We start from the raw sequence: 21,830 nt of genomic DNA, 5'->3' as shown, positions 1-21,830 counted from the left end.
CATCTTTTTTCCTGTCATGGTGATGTTGGTTGAATATTATTGGTTTGTGGTTATCTTTGGATTCAGTTTGTAAGATTTTACTGTTATATGAGTTGTTATAAGTACTAGGAGTTTGTCCTAGTTTACGTTTATATATATTTTAATAACATTATGTAAACCAAACAGTATCTGAGACATGTCTTAATCAATTTAGAAGTTTATTTTACCAAGTTTAAGACATGCCTGGAAGAAATAAACACAGAATCACAGAAACAGTCTGTGGTCTGTGTCTTTCTCCAAAGATAATTCTGAGGGCTTCAATATTTAAAGGGGAAAAGTGGGCTGGAGGAGAAAGAAGGAGGATATGGTAATCCCCACGTTGCAAGAGAAAAGGAGCAGACAGGGGAATAGTCAATTATGTATTAGTCTCTTGCTCAGTAAAGCAGCACTTTACATAAGATAAGGAGAACATAGAATAGCTACCTCTGGAGATATTTAACCTTTTATCTGTAGCTATCTGCCGAGGAACAAAAGGAAATGCCTTTTCTTATATTACTTGGTTTTCAGTTTAATTTTTTTCTTTTGGCATAGTGAATTGGGGTCACAAGTTTTTATTTTCCTTTCACAATTATAACAAATAAGTTAACAAATTAGAGTAGGGATGCTGATGCAAAGGATTGCTTTTAATCCTTTGGAAATCAAAGAACTCGTGTAATGCATATGAATACATATTGATTTATTTACTATACAAATTCAGAGTTTTATATAAAGTGCTAGATTTCCTTAAACAGCGTGAGTTGAGGAAACTCTTTTAATTTGTTGTTTTGTGACTTGGATGTATTGCTTCCAACCCAGGCATGTGGTCTGGGTGACTCATAGACAAACAGTCCGTAGGTGATAATATAGACAATACTTCAGAGGGTTTGTTTGCCCCCTTGTTTCTGACTGGGGACTATTCTCTTGTTCACAGGCATAGAATGTTATCTTACTCATGGAGTTCTTTTAGAGATCATTGCTACCAAAACTATAGGGCCTCTTAATCAGATGAACACAAAGTAGTAAGAAACAGAAAGAGTTCCATATGATTTCAGTGAGATTTGTCTTGACTTAAACGAAAATTTGATTCAGTTTTATAATCAGACTGAAGACTATCATCATTTTTCCCCTTATAAAATTCAAATTCATCATCTTCAGAATTTAATTTGGAAAGGTTTCCTTTTGCAAATTAAATTTATATGTATTACATGTCAGAGATTCTACTTAATGTGCTTTTGTTAATCATCTTTAAAGTAATTTCTGCAGAGAAGGAATGCTTTTGAATTCAATAACTTTATTGAGCGCCTACTGTGTACAAGTCACTGCAAGTCATTGGTGATGTATTTGGTTCCTGATAGCTTTATTTAATTTTGCTACACACTCCTACTGTACCCAAGAAGTGGAAGAACTTCATTCAAACATTTGAATCTCTGATATTATTTGTTCCTATAATGGATTTATTTCTGTAACTGTTCTCTGGCTGGACCAATTTTTTCCGTTCTCCTTACATTTTTCTGGTACTTTTTTGTTTTTAACTTCTAGAGATTTACTCTGATTTTAGCAATCTTTTGTTCATTTACCTTCTGGAAATATCCTATTGAAGAACCAAAATATTACCACCACTCTATACTTGTAGAGGACTTTAATATAAAATTCTAATATGGGTACAAAAGACTTTCTGATGTTTGATAAGCTCTTCTTGACTAACTTCTTATTTTAGTCTGACAGTTAATGTTCCCTGAGACACAAGAAATTGTAAAGAAAATACTGAGTATATATACATTTTTTAAGAAGAGATTTCATAATTTTGTCATATTCAGCCTCACATTTACAGAATATTCTTAAACATGTTTGTATGTTGAATTAATAACATGTTTAAGAATGTGATCTTAGAGAATGTAATGTAATGTAATCTTAGAAAAGATGTGGTCCATTAATAAAGGTTTTCCCATAAGGTTGATCTATGATGTGGTGTTTTTTGTTTTTGGGTGGGGTGGGGTTCTGGTTTGAACAGAATAGTATGATGTTTGATGACACCACTTCTGGGACCAAATGTGTTATCTTTTTTGTGACACTAGAAACCAAATTTCTAACATTAGCTGGGTGTCCAACAATTGAGTTCAATTCTGACACTGACTACCTGGAGGTAGTACAGATCCCACAGGTTAAGGGCTCCATTTCATAAGACTGCCCCTGCTTAAGATGCTAGCTGCAAATGGGATGCCCGGGCTACCCACATTTTGTAACTGCCCAACTGGTTCTCCTTGCCCACTGCCTAAACAGAGCCAATTTGTTAAGACAGGAAAATTGCAATAGTGAAAGAGTTTAATTCACATAGAACCGGCTACACAGGAGACCAGAGTTTTATTATTACTCAAATCAGTCTCCCTGAAAATTCGGGGATTGGAGTTCATAAGGATAATTTGGTGGGTAGTGAGCCAGTGAGTCGGGAGTGCTAATTGGTTGGGTTGGAGATGAAATCATAGAGAGTTGAAGCTATCCTCTTGGCGCTGAGTCGGTTCCTGAATGGGGGCCGCAAGACCAGATGAGCCAGTTTATTGATCTGGGTGGTGCCAGCTCAGAGGACAGGGTCTGCAAAGTATCTCAGGCACTGAACTTAGTTTTATAATAGTGATGTTATCCCTAAGAGCAATTTGGGGAGGTTCAGAATCTTGCAGCCTCCAGCTGCATGACTTCTAAACCATAATTTCTAATTTTGTGACTAGTTAATACTACAAAGACAGTCTAGTCTCCAGGCAAGAGGGTAGTTTGTTTTAGGAAAGGGTTAATATCATCTTTGTTTCAAAGTTGCACTATGAACTACGTTCCTCCCAAAGCTGCACTATAAACTAGGTTATAGTGCAAAGTTAGTTTGGCCTATGCCCTGGAACGAACGAGGACAGTTTGGACGTTAGAAGCAAGGTGGAATTGGTTAGATCAGATCTCTTGCACTGTAATAATTTTCTCAGTTACACTTCTTGCAAAGGTGTTTTCAGTTTCTGCCTGGCTGACTGCAGATTTGAGGATTCCCATGATCCCCACCTCCAGGTTTGATAATTTGCTAGAACTACCCATGGTACTTAGGAAAGCACTGTACTTACCATTACAGATTTATTATAGAGGATACAACTTAAAAACAGCCTAATGGAGAGATGCATAGTGCAAGATGTTAGGATGGAGATGGCACAGAGCCTGCACATTCATGTGTTCACCAACTTGGAAGCTCTCTGAACCTTGATGTTTAGGAGTTTTTATGGTGGTTTCATTACATAGGCACAGTTGATTAAATCCTTTTCTATTAGTGATTGAACTCAATCTTCAATCCTTCTCCCTTCTTCAGAAGTCTGGAGGTGGGGCTGAAAGTTCTAATCCTCTAATCACTTGATTTTTTTTGGTGACCAGCCACCATGAAGCATCTAGGACCCTTGGTCCCACTTCCTCCCATTGAGCTATCTCATTAGTATATAAAAGACAGTACATTCCAAAGGTTTTTGGAGCTCTATGCCGGGTACTGGACACAAAGACCAAATATTAATTTTTTATTATACCTCAGTTGCATTATTGTATTGCTTCAAATTCTGTATAAGTAGTGAATATTACTGAATGTTTTTGGATTTAAGCATTTGTGACATTAAAAATTTTTGTACATCATACATCATTTTCCATTTTTGTACATCCAACGTTTTAATAAAACATTGGTTAAAATGAACAAAAATACATCGATTTAAAATTTTTAATTTCTCTTGTTTCATTGGAAATTTTTTACTGTATAGTATTAGGCCTGGTTAGTCATGGATCTGACAGTTTGGCCACTAATCCAAAGCAAATAGTAAATTCACTTGGGAACAATATAATTTACTGGACTTGAGTACCTGTATTCTTTTCTTTAAAAGAGTGGGTTACCCTGGAAGTTTACTTCTTCCTTTTTGGTATTTATATGCTTGAATATTTGTGCTGGTTCTGGGGAGGCACCTTTTTGCCTTCAAGGGACATTCAGCAATGTTTAGTTTCACAGCTGGAGGGTGATGATTGATACTGTTATCTAATGGGTCTCTAGATGCCAGGAATGCTACTAAAAATTCTATAATGCACAGAGCAGCCCCCATAACAAAGAATTATCTGGCCCAAAATGCTAATGTTACCGAGTTTGAGGAATCCTGCTATAGGCCAATATGGGCATGACCAGTGTTTAGATGGTATTTCAAGCTTTGAAGCTATGGATATCCTCATCCACTGAACTGATTTTACCATTTTGATAGATAAAGAGAACTATTTCTCGTCCTGCTCCCCAACGACTTATTGAGAGATTAAACTGCAGCCATCCAAATTACCTAAATATGGTTGTTAGCTAATCTAGAGTGTGGTTTTGGGGGAAAAAAAACCAAAAACAAACTATAAACCGATACTGTCTTTATAGTCCTAAACCCTTAGGGAAGACTTTCCAGATCACCACTGAAAAATGCTTTAGGACATTGGTCTGGGAAAAGATTTCATGAGTAAGAGCTCAAAATCACAGGCAACAAAAGAAAAAAAAATAAATGGGTTTATGTCAAACTACAAAGCTTCTGGACAGCAAAGGAAACAGTGAAAAAAGAACCTATAAAATGAGAGAAAATATTTGGACACTACTCACACTACAGGAGATTAATATCTAGAGTATACAAGGAACTCAAACATCTTAACAGCAAAAAAATTGATTTAAAAATGGGCAAGTGATCTGAACAGACATTTCTCAACAGACATACAAGTGGCTAACAAATAAATGAAGACAATGCTTAACATCACTCATCATCAAAGAAATACAGATCAAAACCACAGTGAGGTATTGTCTCACCCCAGTTAGGCTGTTATCAAAACAACAAAAAACAAAACAAAACAAAAACAATAAAAATGCTAGTAAGGATGCAGAGAAAAAAGAAGTCTTATACTCTGTTGGTGGGAATGTAAACTAGTACAGCTACTATGGAGAACAGTATGGAGATTCCTCAAATAACTACAAATAGAACTTTTTTTTTTTTTGAGGTGGAATCTCACTCTGTCGCCAGGCTGGAATGCAGTGGTGCGATCTTGGGTCATTGCAACCTCTGCCTCCCAGGTTCAAGCAGTTCTCCTGCCTTGGCCTCCCGAGTAGCTGGGACTACAGGCACATGTCCCATGCCCAGCTAATTTTTGTATTTTTAGTAGAGACGGGGTTTCACCATGTTGGCCAGGATGGTCTCGATCTTTTGACCTCGTGATCCACCCTCCTCGGCCTCCCGAAGTGCTGGGATTGCAGGCGTGAGCACTGCGCCCGGCCCAAATAGAACTATTAATATGATATGATTCAGCAATCCCACTACTGGGCATTTATCCAAAGGAAAGGAAGTCAGTAAACCAAAGAGACATCTATACCCCTATGCTTATTACAACACTAACCAATAGCAAGATAGGGAATCAACCTAGATGTCCAACAACAGATGAATGGCTAAAGAAGATGTGGTATATATACACAAAGAAACATTATTCAGTATAAAAAGAATGAAATTCTATGATTTATGACAACATGAATGGAACTAGAAGACATTAGGTTAAATGAAATAAGCAAGGAACAGAAAGTTAAACACCACAAGTTCTCACTCATATGTGGAACCTAAGAATAGTTGATCTCATAGAAATAAAAAGTAGTGCAGAGGATACTAGAGGCTGGGAAGGGAAGAGGGCAGGGCAGAGGATAGGGGGAGATTTGTTAAAGGATACAGAATTACAGCTGGATAGGAGGAATAAATTCTAGTGGTCTGTACCACTGTAGGCTGACTATAGTTAACAATAGTATATAGTTTCAAATAGCTAGAATGAGGATATTGAATGTTCTCAACAGAAAAAAGTTATAGATGTTTTAGATGATGGATATCCTCATTACCCTGATCTGATCACTATAGACCATATGTATTGAAATATCACTGTGTACCCCAGGCATATGTACAGTTATTATTTGTGGATTAAAAATTTCTGGCCGAGTGCGGTGGCTCACGCCTGTAATCCCAGCACTTTGGGAGGCTGAGGCGGGTGGATCATGAGGTCAGGAGATCGAGACCATCCTGGCTAACACGGTGAAACCCCGTCTCTACTAAAAAATACAAAAAATTAGCTGAGCGTGGTGGCGGGCGCCTGTAGTCCCAGCTACTTGGGAGGCTGAGGCAGGAGAATGGCCTAAACCTGGGAGGCAGAGCTTGCAGTGAGCCGAGATCGTGCCACGGCACTCCAGCCTGGGCGACAGAGCAAGACTCTGTCTAAAAATAAATAAAATAAAATAAAATTTCTTTTTAAAAATTTTTTATTTATTTTTGAGACAGAGCCTCACTCTCTCTCCCATGCTGGGGTGTGGTAGCACAGTCTTGGCTGACTGCAACTTCTGCCTTCTGGGTTCAAGCGATCCTCCCACCTCAGCCTCCTGAGTAGCTAGGGCATCACCATGCCCAGCCATAAAAAATAAAATTTCATTAAAAAAAGTATTGAAGATGAAAAGAGTTCTGGAGAATGGTTGCACAACAGTGTGAATGTACTTAACGCTATTGAACTGTACATTTAAATATAGTTAAGATGGTTAAATTTATGTTACATGTACCTTACTACAATTTTAAAAAGATACTTGTATCCAGTTCTTGATAATTTGTTATGCAGTCTACTAGTTTTTTTCTCTAGGACTTTTGTTCTGTTTTCTTCAGTGTTTTTTCTTAGTCAAGAGAGTTTATAATCTCTCAGGTGATTTTTCATCCTTTTCCAGCTGTTCCTTAATTTTAAAGTATACAAGTTAGCCCTCATCTCAAAAATTGGACAATACTGGATTGATGTGAAGGTATAATGTTTGGATTTTAGTTTATAAATATTAATTGAAGTATTTATCAATTTAGGGAGCTATGTGTGGTCACTGAATATTGAAAAAGAACTGTTTAGCTTCCGATACTTTCAGTATAAAGCTTACTCATGATTTCATGTATTGTTTTTCTTCCTTTCTAATAGGCTTTCAAGGATATGCTGTATTCAGCTCAGGACCAGGCACCTTCTGTGGAAGGTAAGATGAATTAACCCTTAAGTTTAGTCACAGAAAACCTCTTTTTAAGGAAAGATATTTTGTACTGCAGAGTATAAAACTAACATGATAACCTGTCCTGTTATATAGGTCTTTTTTCCCTTTTAATAATATATATTATGATTATTTTATATTTTATTCTAAATTTTTCTCTTTTCTAGCTCACCTTTACCCTATGATGGATCTTTTACTATGTCCTTGTGTCACCTTAGGACTGTGAATCATATATATTGGTTTAGTCATAAGTTTTTCTGTATAATGTTTCCTTGCCTTCCCTCCCCTCCCCTCCCCTCCTTCCTCCATCCATAATTTACACAACATAGCTTTTCCTTTCTATTTATGTCATGCCTTTAGAGTGGGACCAGTAAAACAATGGAGAATGTTTACAATGGATGTGTGTGTGTGTGTGTGTGTGTATGTGTGTGTAAGCATGTTTATGTATACGTGTGTACATGTTCTCATGTCAGTAAATAGGAGCTAATTCAACAACTATTCTTGAGGGAGAATGTTCCTTCTGAGGCTGGATATTCTTTTAAAATTCTACATCAGATTTTTAAAATGAGAGTTGAGTGCAAAATATATCGAGAATATTGTAAGTTGGATGTACAGAATAGTATCTTTATAAGGCACCAAATTCTGTGAAGTTATTCTAGTGACAAGCTATTAGAGACTTGTTCTTATGACAACAGATAGTGAAGTTGTTTAATAAAACTGTAGATTTATAGTAAAAAGTCTCATTTCATCAATCATATAGAAATATCCATCTTTCATCTCAAACCATTGTGAATTAAAAATGTATTTCCTCTGAACATGTAAAAATCTTTTCCCTTATCATATTAAGTCAGGAATTGGCATTTAGTTTCATGTCACTGAATTTTAGACTATAATATATTTAATTCTCTGATACTTAACTCAAGACACTTAAGGTTTATCAGTAGGTTTAGTTTTTTATTGGGTTATCTTTTATTTTATATGCCATAAAGAATACCTCCTTTAACTATTTTTAAAATATAAAAAAAATGAAATTCCACAGAAGCTGAACTGATTCCTTACCCTGTGTAACTTGCTTTAATATTGGTTCTCTTATTTTACTATTCTGTTTGTAACAAAGATGCTCTGAGATATATTGAAAATGATGATGATATTTATTCATCCCCTTCATGCTAGAGCATGTTTCTAGTATTTTTTAAATTTTCTTTCAGCTGTTATTAGAGAAAAACTGAATTTTGTGAAAGTACGCTCAAAATGACAAATATTTATAGTTAAGAACCTTTTCTTTCATTATCCAGAGACATTAACTTCTTTGGACTGTGTTATAGGGGAAGTATTGTAGGAACATGTACTACTTTCACAAGAAAAACCTCTGCACACATTCTTTCTTTATACTTTCATGTAAACATACTATAAAACTATAGTTTTATAGTGAATTATTACCTTCTTCTTAGTAGGACATTTCAGGGTGGTACCTTTACTTCATTGATAAAATAGGCTTTTTCTCAAAAGTAAGTGAACAAAACAATTTCAGTGTATTGAGAAATTATGTTTAATTTGCTCTCTGTTACTCAAAGAAATAAACACATTCAAATTCCTAGTTGTTTTGTTTCGTCCTTTGAGAGTGAATTTCATGAATCAGTTATACATTGCAAAAAAATCTCTATTTAAAATAAATGTTTTATGATTATAACGAGGAAGTGCTAATATTCTGAAATAATATAGATAAGGATTTACTCTCAGGTATTCCTTATCAATTTATATGTAAATATATATTCAGATATGTTTCTGATATATTTCATTATCTACTCTTCTATGTAATCACTGATATTTCTGATATAATTCTGATATATTTCATTACCTACTCTTCTATGTAATCGCTGGTATTTTTGTGTAACCATTTACATTGGAAATATATGACTGAGATGTTGACTTAGAATTCTGTGTTACAGATTATACAGTATGTTATTAATTTTTTTTTTTTTTTTTTTTTTTGAGACAGTGTCTTGCTCTGTCTCCCAGGCTGGAGTGCAGTGGCGTGATCTCGGCTCCCTGAAACCTCTGCCTCCTGGAGGTTCAAGTGATTCTCCTGCCTCAGCCTCCTGTGTGGCTGGGATTACAGGCACCTGCCACCATGCCCGGCTAATTTTTGTATTTTTAGTAGAGATGGGGTTTTGCCATGTTAACCTGCCTGGCCAACATGGCCAGTTTTGCCATGTTGGCCAGGCTGGTCTCGAACTCCTGACCTCAAGTGATCCACCCACCGCGGCCTCCCAAAGTGCTAGGATTACACGCGTGAGCCACCGCGCCCAGCCTATTGATTTTTTAAATAATGGCATATTTAAATTTTTACTATTTTGTTATTCTTTTCTGCAGAAAGACTTGTAAATATAGAATACATGGCAGTAGATTAGGGGATTAAAGTGACTAGAATTGTGGGGTTTTTATAATTCCTGATATCAGTGAGTATACTACCTCTTGATATTTGTAACAAATTATATTAAGCTGCAAACTGGAGGTTTCCCATCAGTGCATGAATCAGTCATGCCTTAATAATCAAGGTTGTTCTGAGGCAAGATAATTTTTTACGTTTATAGGTTAAGTATAACAATTCTTACACATAGTACCCATTTGACATTGTAAGTGTCAAGTTTTCAGTGATACAGAACTGTGGAAAATCTAAAGTGAAATATCTTTTACCTTTTCTCATGCTCCCCACTCCCAGTTTGCTGTCAGTAATTTTATGGAATTAATCTACTTGGGTAAATGCTCACATCCTTACATCTTTATTTTTTTTTTAAACTGTCTGTCTTCCCTCTTTCCCAGGCTACTTTTAGATATATGTAAATTATGTGCTGTATTTGATTAATCTATTTTAGTTTTTACTCTGAATTAATTGCAAGGAAAGCTTCAAACTTCATTTTGTTGTATTCTTTTTAAAATGTATTTTTTGTTTAAAAGCATAAATGTTTTCTACTCTTTATTTGTGATGGAAAAATATGAGAATCCAATAGTCAACTTAGGTAACGGAACTAAGAAATTGACATTTCTAATGGAAAGGGACATTAAAAGATCATTTTGCTTAACCTTTGTTTTAGATTTGTGCATTCTGAGACCACTTTAAGGTTGCATGATGCAGTAATGACAGTTGGGATTATTAATGCTCTATTTGACAACAAAAGAGAATTCTGGAGATTAATATAAAAAGACTTTTTAAAAAATGACTTTGCATTTTTCTCCAAATGATATCTTTGAATATAATTTTAATTGGACATTTCCTTGTGTCTCTATTTTTAAAAGATATAAGAATGTTTTAAAACATTGCTTTGAAAAATACTAGACTATTTAACTTGTTAGAAAAAAGCAAATTGTCTCTTTCAATAAATTTCTCTCCTAATTTTTTTATTACTCCATATAGTTCCCAGAAGTATTGGGGAAGGTTTATAGAATAAGATAGCATGTATTAGATAACAATAGATACAGAGCTTAGAATAAGGGGAAAATGAAGATAGAATAGTGAGAGTTAAACTAGACTAAATTTAATACGTAGAATAGATACCATGAGGATTCTGGAACAGAAAAAGAACATCAGGCATAAACTAGAGAAATCTGGGTAATGTATGGACTTTAGTTTATCATAATGTATCATTATTGATTCATTGATTGCAACAAATGTACCATATTTATGTAAGACGTTAATGATAGGGGCAGCTGGGTTGAGGATATATTGGAACTCTCTGTACTATCTTTGCACCTTTTCTGTAAATCTGAAACTATTCTAAGGTTAAAAGTTTATTTGGCCAGTTGTGATGGCTCACACCTGTAATCCCAGAACTTTGGGAGGCCAAGGCTGGCATATTACTTGAGGTCAGGAGTTCGAGACCAGCCTGGACAACATGGTGAAATCATGTCTCTACTAAAAATACAAAAATTAGCTGGGTGTGGTGATGCATGCCTGTAATCCCAGCTACTCTGGAGGCTAAGCAATGAGAATTGCTTGAACCTGGGAGATGGAGGTTGCAGTGAGCTGAGATTGTGCCACTGCTCTCCAGCCTGGGCGAAAGAGCAAGACTCTGTCTTAAAAAAAAGTGTATTTAAATAAAATAGATACTATAAGATTTTGTACAATTGACAGAATGTAAATTCAGAGGATAGAAGAAGACATTATTTCAAAATTGATATAAGGTGAATTTACACCAGTTCCTCAGAAAAAGTAGCTTTTACTGAACATGAAATTTGAGAGGAAATTCTTCCTTGGACCCTCACGGAGAGCCTTTTGTTTGTGTGTTGAATAGTATCTCCAACAATAGTTTTACAAAGAGCACGAGAGGGAGTTTTAAAAGGCTGCTTCTAATAATCCAAGGATGTAATGTAAAAATGTATTACTATGACCTACAATTCCTAAATAATCTGGTCCTAAATCATAAATGTCCATGATCTCACCTTCTACATTTCCCCCGTTTTTTCCCAGGCTCCTTTCTTTACCTAAATCAGGCCAAGCATCCTCTTGCAGTCTAATATAGCCACTTAGTCACTTTATATTGCTTCACTCTAGTTTATTTCTTTGCATAGCATTTGTTACTTTCTGATGTCTTGTTTTAATGTAAGTCTCTTGTGACTAGTGATTATGACTTTTTAAAATTTTTATATCTAGTATCTGAAATAGGCACGTAGTTTACATATTTACTGGACACATCATTGAGTAGGAATAAAAGTGAATCCTTTCCCTCAATTCCTTGAAGCCAACGTACTGTTTATGAAAAAAGGAGTAAATTAACCTAGCTTGCTTCTCTATGTGTTTGTGTGTTTTAAAAAATTTTCAAATTCTCTTGATCTATTATGTTTAGATGCAGAATTCTACCTGCTGGTTAGATGGCCAAACATATTATTAGTAGTTGTTGTTTTACAGTACTGGCATTTTGATTTCATAAGGTATAGTCTGAGATGACACATACAGTATTTTTTTTAATTAGTAGAGGAGCAGATGATACAAGATCATAATTCTAAAGGTTTTTTGTTTTTGTGGCATCATGTTTTATTGCTGAGAAACTATATGAAGTATTGAGAGACTATATATTTTGTCAAAACACCAATTAAACCGTTTCTTTTTGTGTTTTTATGTTTAGTATGCCTCCTTTCAAAGATACATGAAATTGGCATAGATTTGAAAGACCATATGTGAGTTGTTAGAGGATTTTTAAATATATATCTACTCAGTGGAATGTATTTTTTAGACTATTTAAATTAAAGTAGACCTATTGATTGATAGTTTTCCTTTTATATTTTGCTTCTCTTTTTATCTTACAATACATTCCTTTTGATGGAGAGTGTACATAGCTAATGTTAGCTTAATTCATCTCTGACTCAGCTTAATACAGCTATCTGACTTTCTGAAATTGGATGAATAAATAGAGATAAGGACATAAGTAACTGGCCACCACTCTAGTCTCTGTTTTTCTGCCGTTTCTTCTTTAGTCTCCCTGTTCCCTCCCCAGTCTTGTGAACAGGTTTTGTTAGAAATTTTGGCTTAGGTTCTCTCTGCTTGAATTCTACTTGGTTAGCAGATGTGTTACAGTCTCCCTAAGCTCCTTAGAATTCAGTTCTTAGTGACATTGAAGATGAAAGTGTGCTTGTAAATTATTCATTCTTCTTATACGCTTCAATGGACAGGGTCCACTTCAAGCATCTTCCATGTCACCCCTGTCCCCAGATCTTTGTTGTTTTAACAGATGTGAGCTTGCTTTGCATTTCTAAAATTCATGAAGTAGTTTTTGCATTTATAGGATTACTGTCAAATATGTGCATTTATATAACATTACTTTTTCATGTTATTTTAAATCTTGTCCCCTCCCCCCAGTTTCCACTTTGTTATCCTGCATATTTATCTCTAAAAAATTATTTACATGACTTTTCTGACCTAGCTATAAAACAGTTTGGTGTTTATAATAGGCAGAGCTATATTTAATTTGCTACATTTTCAGCTGGGCAAAGGCAGGAGAGTAGCTTTTCTAAGTTCCATTTTTCTGTTAGCGTTGTTCTGTCAGTAAGGTATCCTAGTCATTTATTGTCTCTGCTTGAAGTGGGATAATGTTTCATGAGAAGACTATGCAAGGAACTAGTAGTGAGGTTGACCCCAAGAATGAAGTGGTAGATCTATCTGTAGGCACCGAGCCTTGTTGTGAGAGCCATAAAGAAATACAGATGGCTAAGAGCAGAGGTTGAGACAATAGCCAAGCCAACAAAATAGTTGCCATCTCTTTAAGAATGATATATTTTATTCTTCATTAACTTCCTTTAGAAAGGATGAAAAGTCCGGATTGATACTCAAAGTCATGTAATGGAGTTATTTCTGAAGGGTGTGCCTTATTATTTGTTTCATGTTTACATTGGAAAGTGATTTGCGTGTTCATTTGTATTACGGAAATGACAACCTGTAGATAACAAGAACTATTAACTTCAAAAATGGACTCGTATGTTCTATAAAGATGTCACTAACTTCAGTCTAGTTTGCTAATAGGCAAGGTGTACTTCTGAAGAACAAATAGCATTGCTATTTGATTTGAAGAAATACCTACTTCTTTTTCACAGAAAGAGAATTAGATCTAATTTAATGCTCATTGTTATGACATTAGATAATGATATAAATAGTAAAATTATGTTATGATAAATACAATTTTTAGTAGCATGCAGGTAGGAAGCTGGAAGCAATGAAGAAATGTTATGAACACGGGTTTATAATCCTTTCTTTGTGACACTGTTTAATGCATCTTTAGTGTTTAAAATATTTCATCACCTGTAAAAGTCACTAATATATAAAGTCACTGTTTTAGTTATCACACAGTGTCATTTCCTTTTTATTATCAAGTTTGAGAGAAGGTCATGAAATAGGGAAGAGATAATGATAAAACATTAAATCATGGAACAAAAAAGGTCTGGGAATTACAAATGTAGACTCTACGTTGTAGAGGAAAAGATAACAGCAGATGAATCTGATGATTTCAGATAGAATTTCCTGAAGTAGACATTAGAAAGCTGGAGCAATTGTTAAAGTTTAAAGTTGGCGGAGTTCAAAGTAAGGGAAATTCCTCTTTGAGTTCTTTTCATTTGCTTTAGGCAAGACCACCTAAGGTGTTTAGTAAAGAAACAACGAGAAAGCTAGAAAGCATATGAAGTTGTGATCAGAGAGTAGTGGTTTTCCAGTATTAGGTATCATTGAATAAAACAAAAATTCCTGCCATTGAAATGGAAGAGATGCTCTAAAAATCATTTAGAGTAGCCTTGACTTCAGTTATCTGAGGCAGTATGAAGAAAAAGAGGTAGTCAATAATTGGAAAAGTAGATAATCTCTTGTATTAGTTTCCTTCGGTTGCTGTAAAAACCACAGACTTGGTGGCTTAAAACAACAGACATTTATTCTCTCACAGTTTTGGAGGCCAGAAGTCTGAAATCAAGGTGTCTGCAGGGCTACCTTCCTTCTGGAATTCTGGGGGAGTATCTGTTTTTTGCCTCTACAGCTTCTGGTGGTTGCTGGCTTTCTTGGCTTGTGGCCACTCCAATCCATGCCTCTTTACCTTGTCCTTTGTCTGTCCTCGGGGTATCTAAGGACATTTGTCATTGGATATAAGGTCTGCCTGGACAATCCAGGATGATGTCATCTCAAGATCTATAATTACATTACAAAGACTCTTTTTTCCAATAAGATCACATCACAGATTCTAGGGATTTGATATAGATATCTTTTTTTGGCGGAGGGGAAGGAACACTTTTGTGCCTACCATATTCTTAAAAAAATTTTTGTTGTTGTTGTTGTTTTCGAGACAGGATCTTACTCTGTCATCTAGGCTGCAGTGCAGTGGGAAAATCATAGCCCACTGCAGCCTCAAACTCATGAGCTCAGGAGACGGTCCCACCTCAGTCTCCCGAGTAGCTAGGACTACAGGCGCATGCCACTGTGCCTGGATAATTAAAGAAATTTTTTGGTAGAGACGGGGTCTTGCTATGTTGCCCAGGCTGATCTTGAAGTCCTGGGCTCAAGCGATCCTCTCGCCTGGCCTCCCAAAGTGCTGGGATTATAGGCATGAGCTGCCATTCTCAGCCTACTATGTCCATGCATTTACATTTAAAAAATATATTTTAATGTTCTTCAAATTGTGAACTAGAGCTTGAAGTCCAAATGAGGCATTTGCTTCAAGTGTTTCTACCTGCTGTATTGTGAAAGGAGCAGTCAAACGGTGTCAAAGAAAAATTCAGGTATGATCCTGGAAAGTGAAAAACTGGCCAATAGATATTAGTCAGACTTGAGTGTATAAAATATAGTAAAGGACCATTTATCTGCCTCTAGTAATAGTTACCTGCAAAATATTCCAAGTTATACCTCAAATTTATCTTTATTTCCGATATCCTTCCTGGGGGAAACAAGGACCACAAAGCTCTTTTTAGTACACAGGATCAATGTGTTCCCCTCCCCCAATTTGTTTTTTGATTGTGGAACTTTTTAAAGACATACAAAAGTAGTGAGGATGTATAAAGAACCCTATTTTTCAACAATCGAGCTTTAACAATTATCAGTGAATGGGCTAATCTTGTGTCACCCCCACTCCTGATTGTTGTGCGCGCACACACACACACACACACACACCATGTTTTCTTTATCCATTCATCTGTTGATTCCATATCTTGGCTATTGTGAATAGTGCTGCAATATGCATGTTGGTGCTGATATCCCTTTGATATACTAATTTTCTTTTCTTTGGATTGGGGGATTAAGTGGTCGTTCTATTTTTAGTTTTCTTCAGAAACCTCCAATCTGTCGGTTCCCAGTGGCTGTAGTAATTTACATTCCCACCAACAGTGAATAAGAGTCCCCTTTTCTCTGCATCTTCAGCAGTATTTGTTATTTTTGTCTTTTTGATAATAGTTATTCTAACTGGGGTAAGTTGATATCTCATTGTGGTTTTGATTTGCATTTCCCTGATGATTAGTGATATTGAGCACTTTTTTCATATACCTATTGGCCATTTGTATGTCTTCTTTTGAGAAATGTCCATTCAAATCCTTTGCCCACGTTTTAATGGGATTGCTTTTTCATTATTGAGTTGTTTGAGTTCCTTGGGTATTCTGGATACTAGTTGCTTTTCAGATGAATAGTTTGCAGATATTTTCTCCCACTCTGCAGGTGCTCTCTTCACTCTCTTGATTGTTTCCTTTGCTGTGCAGAAGCCTTTTAGTTTAATATAGTCCCATTTGTGTGTGTGTGTGTGTGTGTGTGTGTGCACACTCTTTTGTTGCCTGCGCTTTTGAAGTCTTAGCCATGAAATGTTTTCTCAGACCAATGTTCTGAAGCATATCCCTTTGTTTTCTTCTGGTAGTTCTATAGTTTCAGATCTTACATTTAAGTCTTCTATCCATTTTGAGTTGATTTTTGTGTGTGGTGAGAGGGGGATCTAGTTTCATTCTTCTGCATATGGATATCCATTTTTCCCAGCACCATTTTTTGAAGAGGTTGTTCTTTCTCCAGTGTATGTTCTGGAGCCTTTGTTGATAGTTTTCTGTAAATATGTGAGTTTATTTTTGAATTCTTTATTCTGTTCCAATGGCCTGTGTGTATGTGTTTAGTCCAATATCTTGCTATTTTGGTTACTATAGCTTTGTAGTATACTTTGAAGTCAGGTAGTGTGATGCCTTCAGCTTTGTTCTTTTTGCTTGGGATTGCTTTGGTTATTCGGAGTCTTTTGTGGTTCCATGCAAAGTTTGGGATTTTTTTTTTCTATTTCTGTGAAGAATATCATCGCATTTTGATAGGGATTGTGTTGAATCTGTAGATTGCTTTGGGTAGTATGGTCATTTTAATGCTATTAATTCTTCTGACCCATGAGCATGGGATATCTTTCTGTTTGTGTTGTCTTCACTTTCTTTCATTGGTGTTTTGTAGTTGTCATTGTAGAGGCCCTTTGCCTCCTTGGTTAAATTTATTCCTGGGTATATATATAGGTAGCTATTGTAAATGAGATTGCTTTCTTTTCATTTCATTATTGGTGTATAGAAACCCTACTGATTTTTTGTATGCTAATTTTGTATCCTACAACTTTACAGAATTTCTCAGTTCTAAGAGGATTTTTTGGTGGAATCTTTAGATTTTTCTATATCTAAGATCATGTCATCTATAAAGCAGGACAACTTGACTTTCTCATTTCCAATTTGGATTCCTTTTTATTTCTTTCTCTTGCCTGATGGCTCTGGCTAGAAATTTCAGTGCTATGTTGAATAAGAATGGTGAAAGTGGGCAAGAATGGTGAAAGTGGGCAAGAATGGTGAAAGTGGGCAGTTGTTATAAGGAAGGCTTTCACCTTTCCCCCTTCAGTATGATTTGTCATATATGGCCTTTATTATGATGAGACATGCTCTTTCTATGCCTAGTTTGTTGGGAGCTTTTATCATGAAAAGACATTGAATTTTATCAGATGCTTTCTTTTGTGTGTCTGTTGAGATGAGCATACGGTTTTTGTTTTCTGTTGATGTGATATTTCACATTTATTGATTTGTGTATGTTGAGCCATCCTTGCATCCCTGGGATAAATCCCACTTGATCATGGTGTATTATCTTTTTGATGTATTGATGGATTTTGTTTGTTAATATTTTGTTGAGGATTTTTGCTTCTGTGTCAGAGATATTGGCCTATAGTTTTTTTGTTGTGTCTTTGTCTGATTTTGTTATTGGGGTAATGCTGGCCTTGTAGAATGAGTTAGGAAGAGTTTTCTCCTCTCCAGTTTTTTGGAATAGCTTGAAGAGAATTGTTGTTAGTTATTTACAAGTTTGGTAGGATTCAGCAGCAAAGCCATCCAATCCTGGAATTTTCTTGGTTGGGAGACTTTTTATTACTGATTCAGTCTTACTACTCGTTATTGGTCTTTTCGGGTTTTCTGTTTCTTTCTGATACCATCTTGGTAGGTTGTTCAGGAACTTACACACTTTCTCCAAGTTTTAAAATTTGTTAGCATTAATTTGTTCATAATAGTGTCTAATAAGTTTGTATTTCTGTGGGATCAGTTGTAATGTCTCCTTTTTTCTTTCTAATTTTATATGGGTCTTCTTTTTTTCTTGGTTAGTCTGACTAGTAGTTTATCCATTTTATTTTTTCAAAAACTTTTTATTTTGCTGATCCTTTGTATATTTTTTTAGTCTCTATTTTTGTTTATTTCTGCTCTGATCTTTATTATTGCTTTTCTTCTACTGATTTGGGTTTGACTTGTTCTTGCTTTTCTAGTTCATTGAGGTGTATCATTAAATAATTTGAAATCCCTCTACTTGTTTGATGTAGGTGTTTATTGCTATAAACTTTCCTCTTAGCACTATTTTAACAGTGTCCTGTAGGTTTGGGTATGTTGTGGTTCTATTTTCATTTGTTTTAAGACATTTAAAATTTTTCTTTTTAATTTCTGTATTGACCCAGTGGTCATTGAGGAGCATGTTGTTAATTTTCATGTATTTGTATAGATTCCAAAGTTCCTCTTGTTATTGATTTATAGTTGTATTCCATTGTGGTCTGAGAAGTTACTTGATGTGATTTTGATTTTTTAAAAATTTTTGAGATTTGTTTTGTGGCCTAACATATGGTCTGTCCTAGAGAATGTTCCATGTGCTGATGAGAAGAATATTTATTCTGCACCTGTTGGGTGAAATGTTCTATAAGTGTCTGTTGGGTCCATCTAGTTTAAGTGTAGTTAAGATGTTTGTTTATTTTCTGTCGAGACGATTGGTCCAATGGTGAGAGTAGGGTGTTGAAGTTCCCAACTATTAGTGTATTCGAATCTCTTTCTTTAGATCTAGCATTTGCCTTAAATATCTGGGTGCTCTGGTGTTGGGCACATATATGTTTAGAATTGTTATATCTTCTTGCTGACTTGACTTTTTTTATCCTTATTTAATGACCTTCTTTGTCTCATTTTACAGTTTTCGACTTACAGTTTGTTTTATCTGATATCAACTCCTGCTCACTTTCGGTTTCCATTTGCACTAGATACCTTTTTCCTTCCCTTTTGCACTAGATACCTTTTTCCTTCCCTTTCAGTCTATATGTGTCTTTACAGGTGAAATGGGTTTCTGGCAGGCAGCATATAGGTGGATCATGTTTAAAAAATCCATTCAGCTAGTATATATCTTTTAAGTGGGGAATTTAATCCATTTACATTCAAGGTTATTACTGATAGGTGAGGACTTATTCCTGTAATTTTGTTCATTGTTTTCTGTTAATTTTATACATCCTTTGCTTTTTTCTTCTTTTCTTATTATTTATCAGGTGGTTTGGTGGTTTTCTGTAGTGAGAACATTTGTCTGCATTTTCTTTCTCATTTTTGTGTATCTGCTGTAGCAGTGAACTTTATACTTTAGTGTGTTTTCATGATGGTAGATACTATTCTTTAGCTTTCAAATGTAGAATTCCCCTAAGTATTTTAGGACTGGTTTAGTGAGTGGTGATGAATGAATGCCCTCAGTTTTTGCACATTTGGAAAAAAAAATATTTCTCCTTCGTTTTTTAGGGATGGCTTTGTTGGGTATAGTATTCTTGGCTGGCAGGTTTTTTTCTTCCAGCACTTTGAATATATCATCTCATTGTCTTCTGACCTGTAAGGTTTGTAGTGAGAAATCTGCTGTTAGTCTGATGGTAATTACTTGATATGTGACTTGACAATTTTCTCTTGATGTTTTCAGAATTCTCTCTTTGACTTTTGATAGTTTGACTATAATACACTTGGGGGAGGACCTTTGTGGGTTGAATCTGTTTGGGAATTATTGAGCTTCTGGATCTGGATAACCAAATCTCTTGCAAGACTTGGAGAATTTTCAGTTATTTTGTTAAATAGGCTTTTTATATCTTTACCCATCATTTCACCTTCTGGAATTCCTAGAATTAGAATATTTGTCTGCTTTATTGTGTCCCATATGTCACATAGGCTTTCTTTAATTTCTTTTATTCTTTCTTTATTTGTTTTTTGTACTGACTGGGTTATTTATAAAGACTTGTCTTCAAATTCAGAAATTCTTTCAGAAATTCTTTCTTCTGCTTGATCTAGTCTATTGTTGAAGCTCTTGATTGTATCTTTTATTTCATTTATTGCCTACTTCAGTTCTAGGATTTGTTTGATTTTTTAAAATGTTATCCTTTTGTTGACTGTCTCGTTCCAATCATGAATTATTTTCCTGATTTCTTTATATTGTTTATCTGTGTTCTCTTGTGTCTCATTGAGTTTCTTTAATATTATTTTGAATTGTTTTTCAGGCATTTCATAAATTTCTCTTTTTTGGGATTTTTTTTTATACTGGAGAACTTGGTTTCTTTGGAGATATCATATTTTCTTGCTTTTTCATGTTCTTGCATCCTTATGCTGATATCTGCACCTCTGATTTAACAGTCACTTCTTCCAGTTTTATGGATTGACTTTCTTAGAGAAAGACTTCTTCCTATAGGCATAACTATAGTGTTGGTTGGGTAGGTTGCTTTGGTTTTGATTCTGGGTAGGGCAGTAGTGTAGTTTCTGAATTATTTATTTAGCTTTGATCAGTGTCAGTGGTATCTGAGTTTCTCATTGGCTTAGACTGTGTTTTTTAATGAAGGCTGTTTTGAGGATTTGCTAGGGATGAAAACACTAGACCAGATAGTCCTTGGGCACCAGTGGTGGTGGCACTGGGCAAGGTGGGCAAGGTGGACATGTCCCCAAGCCACTGGATGGCATGTGTGGATGCCAGCAGTAGTGATCAGGGTGGGTTGATTCCCAGGTCACTAGTTAGCACACTCAGACTCAAGCAATGGTGGTGATGGGTGGAGTGGGCTTGTCTTCAGTTCCTGGACATCATATGTGTATGTCAGCAGTGGGCAGAGCAGACCTATCTGCAGGCCTCTGGATAATGCATGCGGATGCCAGCATCAGTTGGGTGGGTATTTCCCAGTTCCTAGGCTCCCAGATGATGTGTGCAGGTGCTGGCCATGGTAAGCAGGGCAGACCTCTTCTCAGGCCCCTGATTATGCACGTAATGCACCAATGGTAGGCAGGGCAGATCAATCCTCAGTCATCCTGATGACAGGCTCAGCTACTGGCAGCAGTGGTGGACAAGGGCAGGACTCCCCTCATGCTCCCAGATTTTTTACATGGCCCCTAATTGTTTTATGTGTATTTTAAGATTTATTAGCTTGAATAGGGACCCAAATAAGATTCATCATACAATATATTGTGATTGATTAATAGGTCTCTTAATTTTTCATTGGCTTATAATGACACCATTCATTACAGAAGGCACTAGCCATATGTAGCTATTTACATTGATTAAAACTGAAATGAAATAATCTGGTCCTTAGTTGCCCTACCCATATATCGAGTACTCAGTAGCGATATGAGGTTAGGGGCTACCATACTGGACAGTACAGATTATTTCTCTTATTACAGAAAATTCTGTTTGTTAGAGCTAATTTATAGGTTTCAGCTCCATCTCTTTTTTTTTTCTTGAATTTTTGGTTTGTCTTTTTACAATTTTATTATTGTTGTTGTTTTATTATTATTATTATTATTATTATTATTATTACTATTATTTTTGAGACTGAGTCTCGCTCTATCGCCCTGCCTGGAGTGCAGTGGCGCCATCTCTGCTCACTGCAAGCTCCGCCTCCCGGGTTCACGCTGTTCTCCTGCCTCAGCCTCCCATGTAGCTGGGACTACAGGCGCCCGCCAACACGCCCCGCTAATTTTTTTGTCTTTTTAGTAG

At 35.7% G+C, this 21,830-nt stretch overlaps 1 protein-coding gene across 1 annotated transcript in view; it reads left to right on the top strand.

Annotated features, from left to right (window-relative positions):
* XPR1 (xenotropic and polytropic retrovirus receptor 1) overlaps positions 1-21,830 on the top strand; it is a 255,280-nt gene that overhangs the window by 43,149 nt on the left and 190,301 nt on the right. Inside the window, exon 2 of the mRNA XM_030823915.1 lies at positions 7,015-7,066. Coding sequence (XP_030679775.1) covers positions 7,015-7,066 — 52 coding nt within the window. The remainder of the gene's footprint in view (positions 1-7,014; positions 7,067-21,830) is intronic.

The sequence above is a fragment of the Nomascus leucogenys genome, chromosome 12 (genome assembly GCF_006542625.1).
Source record: "Nomascus leucogenys isolate Asia chromosome 12, Asia_NLE_v1, whole genome shotgun sequence".
In the NCBI taxonomy this organism is placed as follows: domain Eukaryota; kingdom Metazoa; phylum Chordata; class Mammalia; order Primates; family Hylobatidae; genus Nomascus; species Nomascus leucogenys.
The sequence above is the reverse complement of the archived record's forward strand: the minus strand, read 5'-3'. Positions and strand labels throughout refer to the sequence as shown.